The sequence below is a fragment of the Acipenser ruthenus genome, chromosome 6 (assembly GCF_902713425.1).
Source record: "Acipenser ruthenus chromosome 6, fAciRut3.2 maternal haplotype, whole genome shotgun sequence".
Taxonomy (NCBI): domain Eukaryota; kingdom Metazoa; phylum Chordata; class Actinopteri; order Acipenseriformes; family Acipenseridae; genus Acipenser; species Acipenser ruthenus.
This window is the reverse complement of record NC_081194.1, coordinates 1,509,786-1,528,062: the sequence shown is the minus strand read 5'-3', so window position 1 is coordinate 1,528,062 and position 18,277 is coordinate 1,509,786. Positions and strand designations below refer to the sequence as shown.

At 39.4% G+C, this 18,277-nt stretch overlaps 1 protein-coding gene across 3 annotated transcripts in view; it reads right to left on the bottom strand.

The window, feature by feature from the left end:
• Positions 1–573: 573 nt before the first annotated feature.
• The window catches only part of LOC117411164 (protein phosphatase 1B), a 56,797-nt gene continuing 39,093 nt past the window's right edge, over positions 574–18,277 (bottom strand). Inside the window, exons 3-6 of one of the 3 annotated variants that reach the window (XM_034018399.3) lie at positions 13,399–13,516; positions 8,960–9,071; positions 7,321–7,378; positions 574–2,678 (exon numbers count right to left, since the gene is read on the bottom strand). In XM_034018399.3, the coding sequence (XP_033874290.1) occupies positions 2,649–2,678; positions 7,321–7,378; positions 8,960–9,071; positions 13,399–13,516 (318 nt within the window). In that variant the 3' untranslated portion in view covers positions 574–2,648. Of the gene's footprint in view, positions 2,679–5,652; positions 6,389–7,320; positions 7,379–8,959; positions 9,072–13,398; positions 13,517–18,277 lie in introns of those variants that run through there. The other 2 variants (XM_059024814.1, XM_059024813.1) reach the window with 2 other exon arrangements.

The window sequence follows — 18,277 nt, the reverse complement described above, 5'->3', positions numbered from 1 at the left end:
TGCAGTTCAGAAATATACTTAATTCACATAAAACTGATTTATAGGCCAGGGAAGAATCCCAAAAATGTGTCCTTAATGAGGAGGTGCATTTTGGTGGCTGGGTAAGATTAATTTATTACCATAAAATATATAACCAAAAAAAGACAGTGTTGCAGAGACCCCTCTACTTGCTTTTACACCCCTTGTGTCTGTGCGAAGGGACTACAAATAGAAGACCTATGTGGCCAGAACAGATGCACTGTGTGGAAACAAGCAAATGAAAACATGTGCATTTCATTACACTGCCAGCTTGCAAAATACACTGGAGTCAAATACAGTATAAAATACAGTATGCCCACTGATCTGAATCGACAAGACTGAAGACAGGTGGGAAATACAGTACACTGCACCTCATTGATTCAACAACATTCTGATTTCAAAACAAGAAAAGCTGTCCTTCCCACAGTTTACAATCGAGTACCAATCCATGGCAATTAGTTCCACACGAAGCCGACTGGAAAATGGTTTTCCTCTTGCCGTATTTAAAAAGGAGTGTGTCAGTACTGGTTAGAGTAAGAAGGAGGCGACACACTGTCTTTAGCAATCCTTTATTGAAGATAACAAGGTGGTTATGTCCACTGTATCGGATGAAACATCACAATATCATACTGGGAACTATCAGTACAAGAAAGGACTCAAGCGGACAGTCGGTGAACAGCTCCAATCCACTTGTGTACTCTCCATCCCCCTACCCTACAACCCAGATAAGTCCCCATCACAGGACACAGAATACACCTGCTAACATTATTATTATTATTTTTATTATTTTTTTTTTCGAACATTTGTCATTTACAAGGCTAAAATCTATGAATAAATAAAATATATTGTGGCAATAATTATATTATATACCAATAATTATAGATACACAAAAAAAAAATCTTGGGGAAGGTGACTAGGCACCAGTATGCACAAAAAGTATGACTTTTTAAACTTTAATACAGGCAGCGTTCTAGCACACATACCTAAGGAGGAGCAAAAATGGGGGGAGCAACAATAAAAAAAAAAAGAAGAAAAAAGAATCAAGACAATGAACTCCATTTCATACAATCCAATTAAAAGACACTCAGCTTAAACTACACACAAGGGCGATTAACATCATAATGAAATAACAGATTAAACGAGAAAGAAATCTTCACAAGGCATCCCCAGCATCGTCTATGTTATTGTGTACAGATTAATACATTCATTGTTCTCCTTAGCCCCAGCGTCTGTGTCTTCGATACATATTTTCCCTTTCCCTCAAATCATCATTATCACCATTACCTGGACTCAGTACATGCACATCTCAAAATCATTCAATAAAAGCAAGGTTATTGCAAAAATAGAATCAAACTAGGAATCTTCAAGTACCTTACATCATATAGCAACTATTCTTGTACCACATCCTTTACAGAATAAACAAAAAGAGTCACAGAACCACTGAAAACAAACTGATGTTTTCTGGGGTTTTCTGTTGCAGTATTTTTCAGCTCTATACACAGTACGTAATCCCATAGCTTTTTGCTATATATATATATTTTTGGCGTTTGTTATAAATGCAATTCAAACAATACCCATATTACACAAGACTCTTCATCTTGAAGCAAAAACAAAAATGGTGTAATTATAATAAAACAAACTAAAATGATGAAGTTATCATATAGAAAATCCACATGGAAAACAAAAACGAACCACAATTTACAATATTATAAGAAAAAAGCAAGTTTACTGCAAGAACCAACTTCTGCATCAGAGACGGGGGGAGAGAGATAGAGAGGAAGAGGGAGGGGGTTGAGAGAGAGAGAAAGTAGGAATAGAAGGAGAGTATGAGAGGGACAGACAGTGAGTAAATTACATTTGACATTATGGTGAGCATAAATGAACCTATTAAGTTTGTCCCGAAGGTACTGCAGAGAGCTATACAACCTCTACTGTGCACATGCACATGTCATTTTATTTTGTTGCTTTATTGCCAGATGCAATAATTACTCAAAAGCAAGCGGTAGCTAGGCAACATCTAACACTGAAGGGAAAAAAAATAAAAATTAAACAAGGGGAAAAAAAAAAAAAAAAAAAAAAGTGCCGAGAGGATGCACAGGGATTGAGTGAAATGCAAGTTCTCTCCGAGCCAGGAAAAACAACGGGGCAAACGCCCTCAACTTTTAAACCCTACAGAAGTGATGCCCCTTTGAGATTTGACATGTGTGTGTCCTGTGACAGGAGAATGCTTGTGTCTGCCCAGTGGAACTGGAGTCCCTGGCACCCTGGCTTACTGTGAGTCTCACCTGCCCGACCGCATGGTACTGTCATCCAACAGCCGGGTAGCAGATGACATTTAGTAAAGTTCAGGGTGTGCAATGAATACTGGATATAGTACAGGCAAATGCTGAGTGGCGATGTTTGTTTTATTTATTTATTTATTTAATTCTTAAAACACAAAAACGAACAAAACTGGTGTAAAAACTTTTTTTTGTCCTAACTATATGCTTTTCTGTCTTTCTGTCCATCCGTCTCACCTAATGTTAACCATCCTTTGGGTTTTCTCCTTGGTATTGAAGAAAACATGTAAATAAAGATTTCTTCTGCGTTAATTCATTCAGAACATTATATTTGAATTCCATCTCCCTAGACTACCATGGGTCTTCCAAATCTCCGGCACTCTGGGGAGAAGAAACAAACAGAAAAGAAAATTAAAAAAACACACACACACACATATATTATTTTTATATATATATATATATATATATATATATATATATATATATATATATATATATATATATATATATATATATATATATATATAATTTTTATATATAAACACACACCCACAAACAAACACACTCCATTCTCCTGCCTATGAAACATTGCAAAACAGTTACAAAGCAACATTCAATTCAACAATACATTTTTCTTAAGGCTCATTGTTTGTTTTTGGTTTTTTTTCATGCAAATCTTTTTGTGTCAGCCTGAACATCTCAATTGAAAACACAATGATTCACCCTCTTCTATACAGACAATTAAGATAAAGGATTCATTAATTACTGAGGTTTTATTTAGTTCAGAAGGGTAAACCTCGTCTATGGTAAAAATCGAACTGTGCACTCGGCACTTACCAAACATGGTTCACATTTCAACACAGTGAAGTAGCATGTGGTGCTGCAATGTCTGAATAATAAAACTAAAAATCACTTTCGCTGCCAAATTCCTTAATCTCTGGAAATACCTGGCTGCACGCTTTTCACTTTGCTTTTTACACACTCAAGACCAGACGACACGTACTCTCAAAAGACCCAGTTTTGCTGGGAGAGAAATGTCGTTTTTTTTTTTTTGCACATGCGTGTATTTCTCATATAAGACAGAGGGCATGATCAGAGTATAAATATGTAGTTCAAGAGGGTGTGAACTACATATAAATTAACATATACAGACGTGCTCAAATTTGTTGGTACCCTTACAGCTCATTGAAATAATGCTTCATTCCTCCTGAAAAATGATGAAATTAAAAGCTAATTTATCATGTATACTTGCATGCCTTTGGTATGTCATAGAATAAAGCAAAGAAGCTGTGAAAAGAGATGAATTATTGCTTATTCTACAAAGATATTCTAAAATGGCCTGGACACATTTGTTGGTACCCCTTAGAAAAGATAATAAATAATTGGATTATAGTGATATTTCAAACTAATTCGTTTCTTTAATTAGTATCACACATGTCTACAATCTTGTAATCAGTCATTCAGCCTATTTAAATGGAGAAAAGTAGTCACTATGCTGTTTGGTATCATTGTGTGCACCACACTGAACATGGACCAGAGAAAGCAAAGGAGAGAGTTGTCTGAGGAGATCAGAAAGAAAATAATAGACAAGCATGGTAAAGGTAAAGGCTACAAGACCATCTCCAAGCAGCTTGATGTTCCTGTGACAACAGTTGCAAATATTAAGAAGTTTAAGGTCCATGGAACTGTAGCCAACCTCCCTGGGCGCGGCCGCAAGAGGAAAATCGACCCCAGATTGAACAGAAAGATAGTGCGAATGGTAGAAAAAGAACCAAGGATAACTGCCAAAGAGATACAAGCTGAACTCCAAGGTGAAGGTACGTCAGTTTCTGATCGCACCATCCGTCGCTTTTTGAGCGAAAGTGGGCTCCATGGAAGAAGACCCAGGAGGACTCCACTTTTGACAGAAAAACATAAAAAAGCCAGACTGGAATTTGCTAAAATGCATATTGACAAGCCACAATCCTTCTGGGAGAATGTCCTTTGGACAGATGAGTCAAAACTGGAGCTTTTTGGCACATCAGCTCTATGTTCACAGACGAAAAAATGAAGCTTTCAAAGAAAACAACACCATACCTACAGTGAAACATGGAGGAGGCTCAGTTATGTTTTGGGGCTGCTTTGCTGCGCCTGGCACAAGGTGCCTTGAATCTGTGCAGGGCACAATGAAATCTCAAGACTATCAAGGCATTCTGGAGCGAAACGTACTGCCCAGTGTCAGAAAGCTCTGTCTCAGTCACAGGTCATGGGTCCTCCAACAGGATAATGACCCAAAACACACAGCTAAAAGCACCCAAGAATGGATAAGAACAAAACATTGGACTATTCTGAAGTGGCCTTCTATGAATCCTGATCTGAATCCTATCGAACATCTATGGAAAGAGCTGAAACTTGCAGTCTGGAGAAGGCACCCATCAAACCTGAGACAGCTGGAGCAGTTTGCTCAGGAAGAGTGGGCCAAACTACCTGTTAACAGGTGCAGAAGTCTCATTGAGAGCTACAGAAAATGTTTGATTGCAGTGATTGCCTCTAAAGGTTGTGCAACAAAATATTAGGTTAGCAGTCCCATCATTTTTGTCCATGCCATTTTCATTTGTTTTATTATTTACAATATTATGTTGAATAAAAAATCAAAAGCAAAGTCTGATTTCTATTAAATATGGAATAAACAATGGTGGATGCCAATTACTTTTGTCAGTTTCAAGTTATTTCAGAGAAAATTGTGCATTCTTCATTTTTTGTGGAGGGGTACCAACAAATTTGAGCACGTCTGTATATATATATAAAGCAGTTTTTCATGAAACTGAAACCTTTGCCTGAATTTCCAAATCATGTACTATTGTAATTCATTTTCCCTGTGCTCTGTTTGTGAAATCAATTCCAAATGAGGCAATGTGTTTCGGTAATCAGAACATGTCAGGCGTTCATGAGGGCGGTATGGAATGAAACAGGACAGGAGCTTTAGATTCTGCACATGTTTGAGACACAGCTGGGTGTGCCAGTGCACCAAGGATCAGCGGCTCAGGCACCTGTTCTCCCTCATGCATTCATTACATTTCCTTGGGTAAATTCAAGAGAGGCATGCAGAGAGCAGCAACAGATCTGCACACTCATTGATGTAGTTGCAGTTGCTATGGCAATGCCATACACAAAATGTTTACATTAGACATGTGTTGAATACCAAAGGCATGCCTTGGAGTGATTAAATCAGCTTGCATACAAATGACCACTTGGCAATCGGACCAGTGACATGATGAAATATTACATTAATACTACGACCATTCCAGCTTACACGCTTTTTTAATAAAGACCCCCCCCCCCCCCCCAAAAAAAAATAGAAGAATTGTGCTGTTGAATGCAGCCATCATTTTATTAAAACACTGAAAAGAAAAAGAACCCTCTCTGAAAGAGGCAGGTTAATGCTGTACATAGAAGAGCAGGGGTCTCCAACCCTGGTCCTGCAGAGCTACTGGGTCTTCTGGTTTTCGTTTCAAACAAGCTCTTTTACTTAAACCAATTATTGGCTTAATTAGTCAAGATTAACATGTGTTCAAGACCTTTATCCATTATAAAGTCTGCAGGACCAGGGTTGGAGACCGCTGGAGTACGGTGTCAATGAAGTCAAACATTCACTGACTAATGTTTCCTTGTATGGCTGGATAGGGGCCTTCCATACAGCAATTTCACAACAGAGAGGGAGAAATCCGTCCGTCTGTAATCACCACTGTTTAACTCCACTTTGTAAAGATCATTTTCCAAAAATAAAACATGAACTTGTAAAGGTCAGATTCACAAAGCATTATGAGAATGGAAGGTGGTCTATGCCTGGCTCGGGTCCTTGTGTTTTCCCCAGGATGTGTGTCAGTGTCTCAGGGCTGGCTCACAGTGTTCTCCTGGGGGTTTCCTGCTGGTGCTGAAGGAGTAGAAGCTGCTGATGCTTCCTGGGCTGCCTTCTGCTCTCCAGCTAGTCTGACACTAGACAGCGCCTCCTGCAGAGCGAGCCCATAGTTTCCCCTATGATTAACTCTGAACTGACGGAGAGCAGCCCGCAGCTTGCCTGGTGTCCCACCGTCCTCTGCTTCAGGAGGGTCCTTGTCAAGATTTAATACCCCAGCATCAGTAGACAAACCAATTTATAAATCTTAAAACCTAAAGGGGGTCCCCTGCGAGACCGAGGTATCCCCAAATATAAAGGAGGTACCCCGCCCCCCATCCCCGCTAGTGATAATTTAGGTTATTCCTCCATTCCAGCAGGGAACCCCACACATTTATAATCGTTCTATAAAATCACACATTTGCAAAGCAGCACAAATGAATGAAGGCGGTCGTCCTTGAAGAGAAACTGCCTTTGAACTTGTCACACACCTGGGCTGCTAAAAAGCCTGTATCAAATTATCTCAGACTGCAGCGTGTATTAAAAAGGCCTGCTATTATTAGTGTTATTATTATTATTATTATTATTATGAATTTCAAACTGAAAAGCTCTTTCATCCATCAATACGGCTGACTGAAAAAGACTCAAAACATCAAAAGCACTGGAATCCTCTTAACTGTTGGATGCAGTGCGCTCACATCCTCTCAGTTGTGAATATTCATGCTGGTGATTCTCTTCAGCTGTTTCATTGTAATCTTAGCACCCAGTACAGCCCTCCCCCTGAACATGAATGTTAGCCCTGCCAGCACTTCTGTCCGGATGGGGAAGGTAGCAGCAGTGCCCTAGCCTAGCTGCAACACTGTGATCACTAGGCAGAAATTAAATATCACGGGATATCCAATTCTTTATGAAGCACTCGGCTGCTGACATTGTAACTGCCAACTTAGTTATCATCAATTGCTAGATTGTCAAACTGCTGTAAAGATAAATATATTTTATATATATATATATATATATATATATATATATATATATATATATATATATATATAGTTTGACATATTTTCACGTACGATACATTAAAAAACAAAAGCAGTCAAGAACACACAGCAGATCAGAACAAATTGAATTGGAAAGCGAGACACTCACCCCATCCTCATCCCGGTGTGGGTTCAGCCTGCTGTACACGGCTTCAATTACACTGCGCCTGCAGACAAGTCAAAGACACATCAGCGAGCATCCAGGGTGTTATTACCTGGCAGCTGTGGTTGCACATAAGTGCATTTATTTCTTCTTCTTTTTTTTTATCCCCTGGTTCTCTCCCCAATTCAGAATGTCTAATAATTTTTTTCCCTTCCTTCAGTGGATAAACAGTCCCCTCCAGGTTCTGCCTCCCTAATCCGCGGCAGTGCCAGAGCTAATGAGACGCTCCCTCAGGACTACCCAGTGAAGACCGGCAACTTCGTGCAGCTAGGACATGAACCTAAACTCCCCTGACTGTAGGACTCACCCTGCACACCACACAGCCAGGACGCTGCGCTGCCCTGACTGTAGGACTCACCCTGCACACCATGTGGCCATGCTTTTACCAGATGAGCCACTTGGGGACCCCGTACATTTCGATTTTTATAAATTTAATATCACTGTAGACAGAAATATGGACGGGACGGGATGGGACAGGGGGGTAAATAAATAAATAAGTAAAAGTACATGAGAACTTTTCAAGTGTAGCCATGAGCAGTGATCGAGGCTGGGAATTGTGTATCATGTTAGCAGCAAGCACGTTTGCTCACAGCTGTTACACTTCATTTCTATTTAATCCGCAGGAACATTGGAATCTGTCAGCCTGGAACAGCAGGTGCTATAAACAGCTCTCCTTCACGAGGCTCTGCTCTGCTTCAGACACAGCCATCTCCACACTACCTTCTACTGCAGGTTTGAATGGTAGAAAACAGGACAGACTGAACTCCACCTGCAATTTTTATGGAAATATTTTGTATGTTTCTGTGTTTGACCGCTACCTCTGATCAAGACGAGAGTATTTCTCATGCACTCTTTGCCGTGTCAGGGTCTGTCAGGTCTGTCACACTCTCAACTTGATTAGAGGCAGCCGCTGAACACTTTATACAAACACAAGTCATCAAATCAAAATGAAAAACAGACAAAAGCTGATATCAACGTATTTAATCTGTTTATATAAAACCTGTTGGTTGGGGGCTCTCTAGTGGTGCATCCGGTAAAGGAACTCTGCCCCGAGTGCAGGATGCGCCCTATAACTTGGAGATCACCGGTTCGAATCCAAGTTATGCCGCTGCCGAACGTGGACGTTTTAAAAGCATGCATTTGAACAAAAGAATCACTTGTAACCTGCACTGAGCCTCTATTACTGAATAACACACTGCACAGAGGTGTGGGGGGGGGGATGTGCAGCTGTCTGGGATTATTTCCCAACTTCAACACTTTATGCTGTTTATCTAGGAACACATTATAAATTATTCTTAAAAGTTGTCTGTTACTTGTTTTATAAGACTCGCATTGAATTTAAATCTAAAACAAAGCCTGGAACAAACTATTTTGGTGTAACAATCTTAATAAATCAAACCCAAGGTCCACTATCTTTAAAAATAAATAAATAAATAAATAAATAAATAAATAGGTGTTGTTGTTCCTAACTGAGAAGTCTGTTCTGACTAACTGGTGCAAGTGGAACCCTTCCTATTAAAATGGAGCCTGTGATCTTCCATGCAGGTAATGTGGTAAAGCAGTGCTCTGTACAGGCTTGTCATACTTGCTGGCCAGGCCTCCTCCTGGGGGCAGGTTTGGGATGATCTCCACAGACAAGTTGCGCATTACATGAACCAGGTCCGGAATGCCCTCCTCGCCAGACTTCTCAATGATTTCTGGAGGAAAAGAAAGAAAAATCCTTAAGCAGGAGCCTCCACTTCTAAAGCTAAGCCAGGGATTTGAAATGAGCCAGACGCATGCTTGCTAGGAATGCAGAACAGCAAGGGGTGTGGTGCTGATCCCCCAAACACTCAGTATGTTGACATACAAACAGGTGTTTGAAAGATGAACAGTGACGTTTTCATCAGTTTTTGGATTGCTGTTCCTGAGCTCGGACAGCTGATTGCCCCACCCAGCTGTTCTTGGGAGTCTAAAGAAATATTAGAGGGGCCAGTGCTTGAGCGGGCTTGCTCAAACTCTTTTGCATGTATTTGACCACGGAGGGGAGTGGATTTCAATTCTGCTAATTAGGACAGCGTTCAGCCTGGTTTCACAGACAGATCAGGACTAGCCTTGTTTGGTAGTGCTCTACATTACAGTCCTGGGAGCTCCAGTGCAGAGCTATCACAACATTAAATCCCAGCGAGACCACAGTAACTGGAGCAGGCTCAGGGTGACCTCGCTTTCATGCCTGGAGTGAGTGAGTGAGGGAGGGAGGGAAGGAGGTGCTGGCAATCATCACTACCATACTCTGGCTGCAGGGACGGCGACAGCATGCAGTTAAACATGTTCAGTACACTGGCAGATACAATGCAGGGGTACGGAGAATGCCAAATGCCTCAGAGCACAGATAGAAGCCAATCCCCTGACCCCCACACAAGAGTCTGAAAGCTCACGTTTAACATTCAAAATGACTAAGGGTATTGAGAGTAACACATTAAAACTTTTAATGACCAGAACTGAACACAATATTCTAGGTGAGGTCTTACTAATGCATTGTAGAGTTTTAACATTACTTCCCTTGATTTAAATTCAACACTTCTCACAATATATCCGAGCACCTTGTTAGCCTTTTTTATAGCTTCCCCACATTGTCTAGATGAAGACATTTCTGAGTCATCATAAACTCCTAGGTCTTTTTCATAGTTCCCTTCTTCAATTTCACTGTCTCCCATATGATATTTAAAATGCACATTTTTATTGCCCGCATGCAATACTTTTCTCTATTAAATTTCATTTGCCATGTGCCTGCCCAATTCTGAATGCTGTCTAGATTATTTTGAATGACCGTTGCTGCTTCAACAGTGTTTGCCACTCCTCCTATTTTTGTGTCGTCTGCCAATTTAACGAGTTTGCTTACTATACCAGAATCTAAATCATTAATGTAGATTAGGAATAGCAATCCAGTTAGAATGCTGAAACATTATGGTAAACGTTTTAAGAATCTCAACATGCTTTTCCAATCCACATCATTAATTTCCCAGTTTGTCTGTTTTAAATCCCCACAGTTCTGCTTTGTTTCCTTCACCATTTAAACATTTGGCAGGAGGCTTCAGTGAAAAGGCTTGAGTTGTTATATAAACACTTCTCTTGAAATTAGAAAAGAGCAGTGGAATAATGGAGCCTGGGTGCTGCAAATACCAGAGCAGCTGCATTTCCCACTTTGGTTAGAAACACATTGGCTGAACATTGCCCTGGCAGACAGCACGTAACCACTGCACAGGGAGCTGTGTTTGATTGAAAGGAGAGCTTCTCTAACCCTGTACAGGGAGCTGTGCTTGTGATTGAAAGGAAAGCTTCTCGAACCCTGTACAGGGAGCTGTGTTTGATTGAAAGGAGAGCTTCTCTAACCCTGTACAGGGAGCTGTGTTTGATTGAAAGGAGAGCTTCTCGAACCCTGTACAGGGAGCTGTGTTTGATTGAAAGGAGAGCTTCTCGAACCCTGTACAGGGAGCTGTGTTTGATTGAAAGGAGAGCTTCTCTAACCCTGTACAGGGAGCTGTGTTTGTGATTGAAAGGAGAGCTTCTCGAACCCTGTACAGGGAGCTGTGTTTGATTGAAAGGAAAGCTTCTCTAACCCTGTACAGGGAGCTGTGTTTGATTGAAAGGAGAGCTTCTCTAACCCTGTACAGGGAGCTGTGTTTGATTGAAAGGAGAGCTTCTCTAACCCTGTACAGAGAGCTGTGTTTGATTGAAAGGAAAGCTTCTCTAACCCTGTACAGGGAGCTGTGCTTGTGATTGAAAGGAGAGCTTCTCGAACCCTGTACAGGGAGCTGTGTTTGTGATTGAAAGGAGAGCTTCTCTAACCCTGTACAGGGAGCTGTGTTTGTGATTGAAGGGAGAGTCTCCAATAAGCACTTGGTATTCCTCAGGCAGCTGTGGGTCTGGCCGGTGCTAGGAAGGAGTCCCGAGTCTCTGACCTGCTAGGGAATCCTGGAATACTTGCAGTGGTTACGTGCTGTCTGCCAGGGCAATGTTCAGCCAATGTGTTTCTAACCAAAGTGGGAAATGCAGCTGTTCTGGTATTTGCAGCACCCAGGCTCCATTATTCCACTGCTCTTTTCTAATTTCAAGAGAAGTGTTTATATAACAACTCAAGCCTTTTCACTGAAGCCTCCTGCCAAATGTTTAAATGGTGAAGGAAACAAAGCAGAACTGTGGGGATTTAAAACAGACAAACTGGGAAATTAATGATGTGGATTGGAAAAGCATGTTGAGATTCTTAAAACGTTTACCATAATGTTTCAGCATTCTAACTGGACTAGCTTGCTGCTATTATAACATCTGATAACCCGGGGCACTGTGCAGAAAGATTAATATCCTCATGAAAAAACACCCTACAACATGTGACAACGACAGCACTGTGTACTATGCAAGAAAAAAAATCAATATATCCCAGGTGGAGTTTTATTGCACAGTTAACGTTTCTTGGCAGGCCACAGTTCATCAGCCATAGTAATTCAGGAATACCATGAAGCCCTGTTGCAACACCCCTGACAGCTCTATAAATCAGCCTGCAAAAGCAGGTTCTGCCAGCTCTTCACTGTGTTAGTCCTAGTGTTCCGCATTTTCAGTTTTTATCTTAAACAATTTCAGGGAATTTTTCTGAGTTTATTTTACATATATTAAAATAGGGATTAAAAAAAAAAAAAAAAAAAATTGAAACATTTGTAAAAATGTATTTAAAAAACCGGAGTATACACACTTTACATGTGGAATATGATGTGTAGCAGTTCTGGTTTCTGATTAAGTTTAATGTCCCTGGCATGTATGATGATGCAGAATCTCTGCAAGTCGAATCCACATTTTCCCCAAGTTAGCTTGTACTTTGCGAACACTTTGGGCAATCGCCGTGCTGACGGAAATAGTATCTACAGAAGGTGTGAACATTACATCAGCACAAAACAAGCCAGGTTTATTAACCTTGAAATCATAAAAAAAAAGAAAATTGACATAACTGGGCGGTGCAAGCCATCGGGAGACGCGTCAAAAATCACACTGGGCATTTCCATCAATGCGTTCCATAAGTTTACCAACTAAAGCATCACCATTTTCTGTCAAATATTTACGATTAAGATTGTCGGTGTTAGGCAGTGTTTTAGCTGATGGACAGACAGTACTGTCACACGAAGTCACCAATACATACCTCTGCAATAAACAGTGGCTGTCCAGCAAAGCACAGCGCTCTGACAAACTCATTAACAGTCATTCTGTGCTTTCTTTTTATTAAAGCATGTGTAAAAGCAGGATAAATGGAGTGCTTGTCTCTCAGTTCACTTTATTGTTTTAGTTTAATGTGTCGCTTATTTTTCAGTATGTTCTTTTATTGTCAGTGTGAACATGTACCTCGATGCAGCAGTATTTGCAGCGCTATGAATCCTCTGCCTCATCTGACCCACTTCTGCTATTTTTGCTTTTTGTATACTTCGAATGATTGGCTTTCTTTTGAATATTCATAAACTGATTTACATTTTCTCCCCATTCCTCATCCACTAAAAATATTATATTTTCTTGTAAGTATTTCAATTTAGTTTTTGATCAAGCTAGTAGCTACTATGCCAGGCAATTACCACAATAATCAGACTTTGATTGGCCAACACAATCAGGTGATAAATGTGTTTGTGAAGTGACAGACAGCCACGTTTGAACGTTATTTGATCCTCTTACATCTAAACGTCTGCTGTATCCTAGGATACAGTGTAGGGCTGCTTATTATAATGTCGAAGTCAAAATAAAACAGCATTTTAATCAAAATAGTGTATTTCCTAGAAAACAGTTCCGGGAAAATATTGAATAATACACAAAAATCATGTACAGAAATCAGTAAAAACCGACGTCCAGTTAAAAATCCTGCAATTTTTCGGTAAAATGTGGAATAAACCGGAAACGTAGTTACTCATACCCATAGCAAGCGGCCTTTTACAAAGCTGCTGCAATGCTTAAAGTGTACTGCCCCTGTCTCAGTCACAGACCACAAACAGCAAACACATGAGCTAATCTTACCTTCCACACGTGACTCCAAGTACTTATCCAGCTCAGTATCCTTCTTCACTGCCTCCTCTGAAACCTTGGGAGCGTTCAGGAAACAAACTATCACCACACTCATGTTATCACGACTTCCCTGCAGAGAGAGAGGGGAGAGGGGGGAGAGAGAGAGAGAGAGAGATAGAGATAGAGAGAGAGTCACACACAGCCTTCCCTCACAACAACAAGCACTCGGCACAGTACAGCAGGTCTAGACCATTACACAAACACAAGAAGGTCTATTCCCCAGCTTAGATATGCAGCACATGTGTGTGTATATATATATATATATATATATATATATATATATATATATATATATATATATATATATATATATATATATATACACACAGACGTGCTCAAATTTGTTGGTACCCTTACAGCTCATTGAAATAATGCTTCATTCCTCCTGAAAAGTGATGAAATTAAAAGCTATTTTATCATGTATACTTGCATGCCTTTGGTATGTCATAGAATAAAGCAAAGAAGCTGTGAAAAGAGATGAATTACTGCTTATTCTACAAAGACATTCTAAAATGGCCTGGACACATTTGTTGGTACCCCTTAGAAAAGATAATAAATAATTGGATTATAGTGATATTTCAAACTAATTAGTTTATTTAATTAGTATCACACATGTCTCCAATCTTGTAATCAGTCATTCAGCCTATTTAAATGGAGAAAAGTAGTCATTGTGCTGTTTGGTATCATTGTGTGCACCACACTGAACATGGACCAGAGAAAGCAAAGGAGAGAGTTGTCTGAGGAGATCAGAAAGAAAATAATAGACAAGCATGGTAAAGGTAAAGGCTACAAGACCATCTCCAAGCAGCTTGATGTTCCTGTGACAACAGTTGCAAATATTATTAAGAAGTTTAAGGTCCATGGAACTGTAGCCAACCTCCCTGGGCGCGGCCGCAAGAGGAAAATCGACCCCAGATTGAACAGAAAGATAGTGCGAATGGTAGAAAAAGAACCAAGGATAACTGCCAAAGAGATACAAGCTGAACTCCAAGGTGAAGGTACGTCAGTTTCTGATCGCACCATCCGTCGCTTTTTGAGCGAAAGTGGGCTCCATGGAAGAAGACCCAAGAGGACTCCACTTTTGACAGAAAAACATAAAAAAGCCAGACTGGAATTTGCTAAAATGCATATTGACAAGCCACAATCCTTCTGGGAGAATGTCCTTTGGACAGATGAGTCAAAACTGGAGCTTTTTGGCAAGTCACATCAGCTCTATGTTCACAGATGAAAAAATGAAGCTTTCAAAGAAAACAACACCATACCTACAGTGAAACATGGAGGAGGCTCGGTTATGTTTTGGGGCTGCTTTGCTGCGCATGGCACAGGGTGCCTTGAATCTGTGCAGGGCACAATGAAACCTCAAGACTATCAAGGCATTCTGGAGCGAAACGTACTGCCCAGTGTCAGAAAGCTCTGTCTCAGTCACAGGTCATGGGTCCTTCTATGAGTCCTGATCTGAATCCTATCGAACATCTATGGAAAGAGCTGAAACTTGCAGTCTGGAGAAGGCACCCATCAAACCTGAGACAGCTGGAGCAGTTTGCTCAGGAAGAGTGGGCCAAACTACCTGTTAACAGGTGCAGAAGTCTCATTGAGAGCTACAAAAAATGTTTGATTGCAGTGATTGCCTCTAAAGGTTGTGCAACAAAATATTAGGTTAGCGGTCCCATCATTTTTGTCCATGCCATTTTCATTTGTTTTATTATTTACAATATTATGTTGAATAAAAAATCAAAAGCAAAGTCTGATTTCTATTAAATATGGAATAAACTATGGTGGATGCCAATTACTTTTGTCAGTTTCAAGTTATTTCAGAGAAAATTGTGCATTCTTCGTTTTTTGTGGAGGGGTACCAACAAATTTGAGCACGTCTGTATATATATATATATATATATATATATATATATATATATATATATATATATATATATATATATATATATATAATTTAAATAATAATAAACAAATAAATAACCCGATTACAGAGCATGGATACCAGTTTGTTAAAATTCAGAGACACTGTAGATTTCCTTTTAGCAAAAGGTTTTCCATACAGTATGTTGGCAAAAAGTGGTAACCGATATTGTCAAAGAAGATTATAATGCACAGCTTATGTTATTAGATCCTCTCAAGAGAAAGAAAGAAAGAAACGTTAGACACACATGGTAATTGGTGTCAAAAGCATCATCAACAAAAAAAATACTACTACACAAATGTTACACTTCTGTCACCCATGATGCCATACATTTGTCTACAAAAGTAAGTCGTATGACAGGTTTTAATATTTCTGTGTTGAGATCAGTTGAGCAGACCCCTGGGTTGCTAACTCTGATTTTTGTGATCTGATTCAGCTATAAGAGAGGCCCCTCTGATACCTGTCGCTACAGCAGATTGTTTCTCCAAGGGCTCTGGATTAGTAGTGATTACAAAACTTGCTGTGTTTTGACTGGATAAGCTTTCCACACGTCTGCCCACAGATGTAACCAGCACTGGTCTCAGATGAACAGCAGCAACATGCGTTTCTAAAGGACTTCAATTACGGAACCACATTATACAGGCATGGCAAGCAGGCATTTTAGAACAGTAAAGGCAATTCAAAAACACTCTGTGAGTAATTAAACAATCAATCTTGGAAATCAACATTTAATGCAAGACACGTTTCTTCATGTGGATTATGTGCAAGTAGAAGGAGCTCAGGTACTTCACAAAAAGGCTCACGGCACCAGCTAGTCCCTCAGTGCAGTGGCTGCATTGAGCTGTGTGTCCATCAAGACAATTCTAGGGCTCCTGATTTTCCATTCTGGGAATGGCAAATTCCGGTTTTCAAAATGACCAATTCAGTTTTTTTTTCCGGTTTTACCAATTTATTAAGAATTAACAATGTAATTTGAACATAAATAACATTTTTACATAAAAAAAATCTGTTGAATTAATTTAAGTCCCTGAGATAATGTAGTTTTCAGGAAAAAAAATAAACTTAAAGCAGTCCACTAGTAACAATGTACTGTAGGTCAGTCAACAAATAAAGGTGTTTTCAAAAAACAGCTTATTGCTGGCATTACAATATACAGACTAGTCGAAAACGAGGGGCATTATTACAAAAATATACAATTTTCATAAACTTAATGTTTATAAATTGAACAAGACTTACACATTTGACCATATGAATTGTACTTTAATAATAGAACACTGTGAGCAATTAACCAAGTATCACTACAAACATTTGAAAATGTATGTGACATATCAATAGAATAAACTTAAGAGATCAGCACGTCTACTTCAGAGCTTGTAACTGCTCAGCCCTCTGAATACATATCTCCGTGTTTGGTTTCAAAATGTCTTTTCACATTGTGTTCCTTAACTACTGCCACACATTAATTGCACAATAAACACATTGGCTTTGCGTTTGGTACAGTTGGTAAAATAAGTATTTATTGGTCCACTCATTCACCATCACATTTTCTGTTCTAGCTAGAGTAGAGAGCCATGTTATAGTAACACGAGTAAAAAAAAAAACAAATCACTGAGTACGTAGTATTATTAAAAAGAGTTTATCATAAATTAGAAATAATAAGTTATAAAACCACCGTGTTGTTTCCTTGGTTTGAGTGGGTGAACGGGTAACGGATTTGCGATAACTAAATAAATTAATACATAAATTCAATCAAATTTATTTTTAAATTTTTTTAAAACATTTTTTAAATCAGAGGGTTGACGATCATTTTTTTCAGGTACTTCTCTGTATATACAACTCCAAAATTACGCCACAGAACAGAACTCACAAAACAGTTAGTTGCTTTTTTAAACAACTCGACTCACACAGCACACAGGCAGCGCTGCAGCAGAGACAGACAGTCCATCAGCGTAACGCCCACAAAACCACCTGTTTTCTCGTTATCCAATGATCCAAACAAACATCCAAAAACGTTTTATACAAACGTAATCGCCGGGCTTCTGGGCAGTGTCGTTTTCAAAGCAATCCATTATTTTTTACAGGAGAGTAACAGCGGTAAAAGACTTTTTGCAAGACTTTCACAAACAGAAACTAGTGAGACAGCTGTTGCTTACCGTATGGCCAAACTACATACAAGAATGGAGGTCAAATTTAAGGCTGTACTTCCGTATAGTACTAATGTATAGTGCTGCACAAACTAATTCAACTTATTATTCTAACTTAACTGAAACTAATAAAAATAATCCTAGATTTATTTTTGCTACAATTGATAAATTAATTAATTCTTCTCCAAATAGTTCAACCCTTGATACTGGTTTTATCCCTAGCTGTAATGACTTCTAATTCACTTTAAAAATAAAATACTACACATTTGAAATCAGATTCCACCAACATATTCTATTCAGGAGGCTTGTTGCACAGTATTACCTATTAGTGCTTCTAAGGCTACTATTGAGGTCTTTTCTTTGATTACCCTTCAAGAGCTGACAGCTCTGATTCAGCACATGAGAACTACAGCATGCTCTCTTGAACCCATTCCTACAAAATTATCAAAAAAAAACTCTGAGTTATTATTACCCACATTTTAAAAATTATAAATAGTTCTCTTTCTTCTGGTATTGTTCCCTCAGCACTTAAGGTAGCTATAGTAAAGCCAATGCTCAAGAAACACAACTTGCATCCTAAACTCATTAGTAACTACAGGCCCATCTCCAATCTTCCATTCTAAGACAACGTTTTAGAGAGGGTTGTTGCATTTCAAGTACAAAGTTTTTTAACTCTTAATGGTGTATCTGAGAAATTTCAGTCTGGATTTCGTGCTGCACATAGTACACAGACAGCCCTTGTCAAAGCTGTAAATGACCCACTGATAAGCTC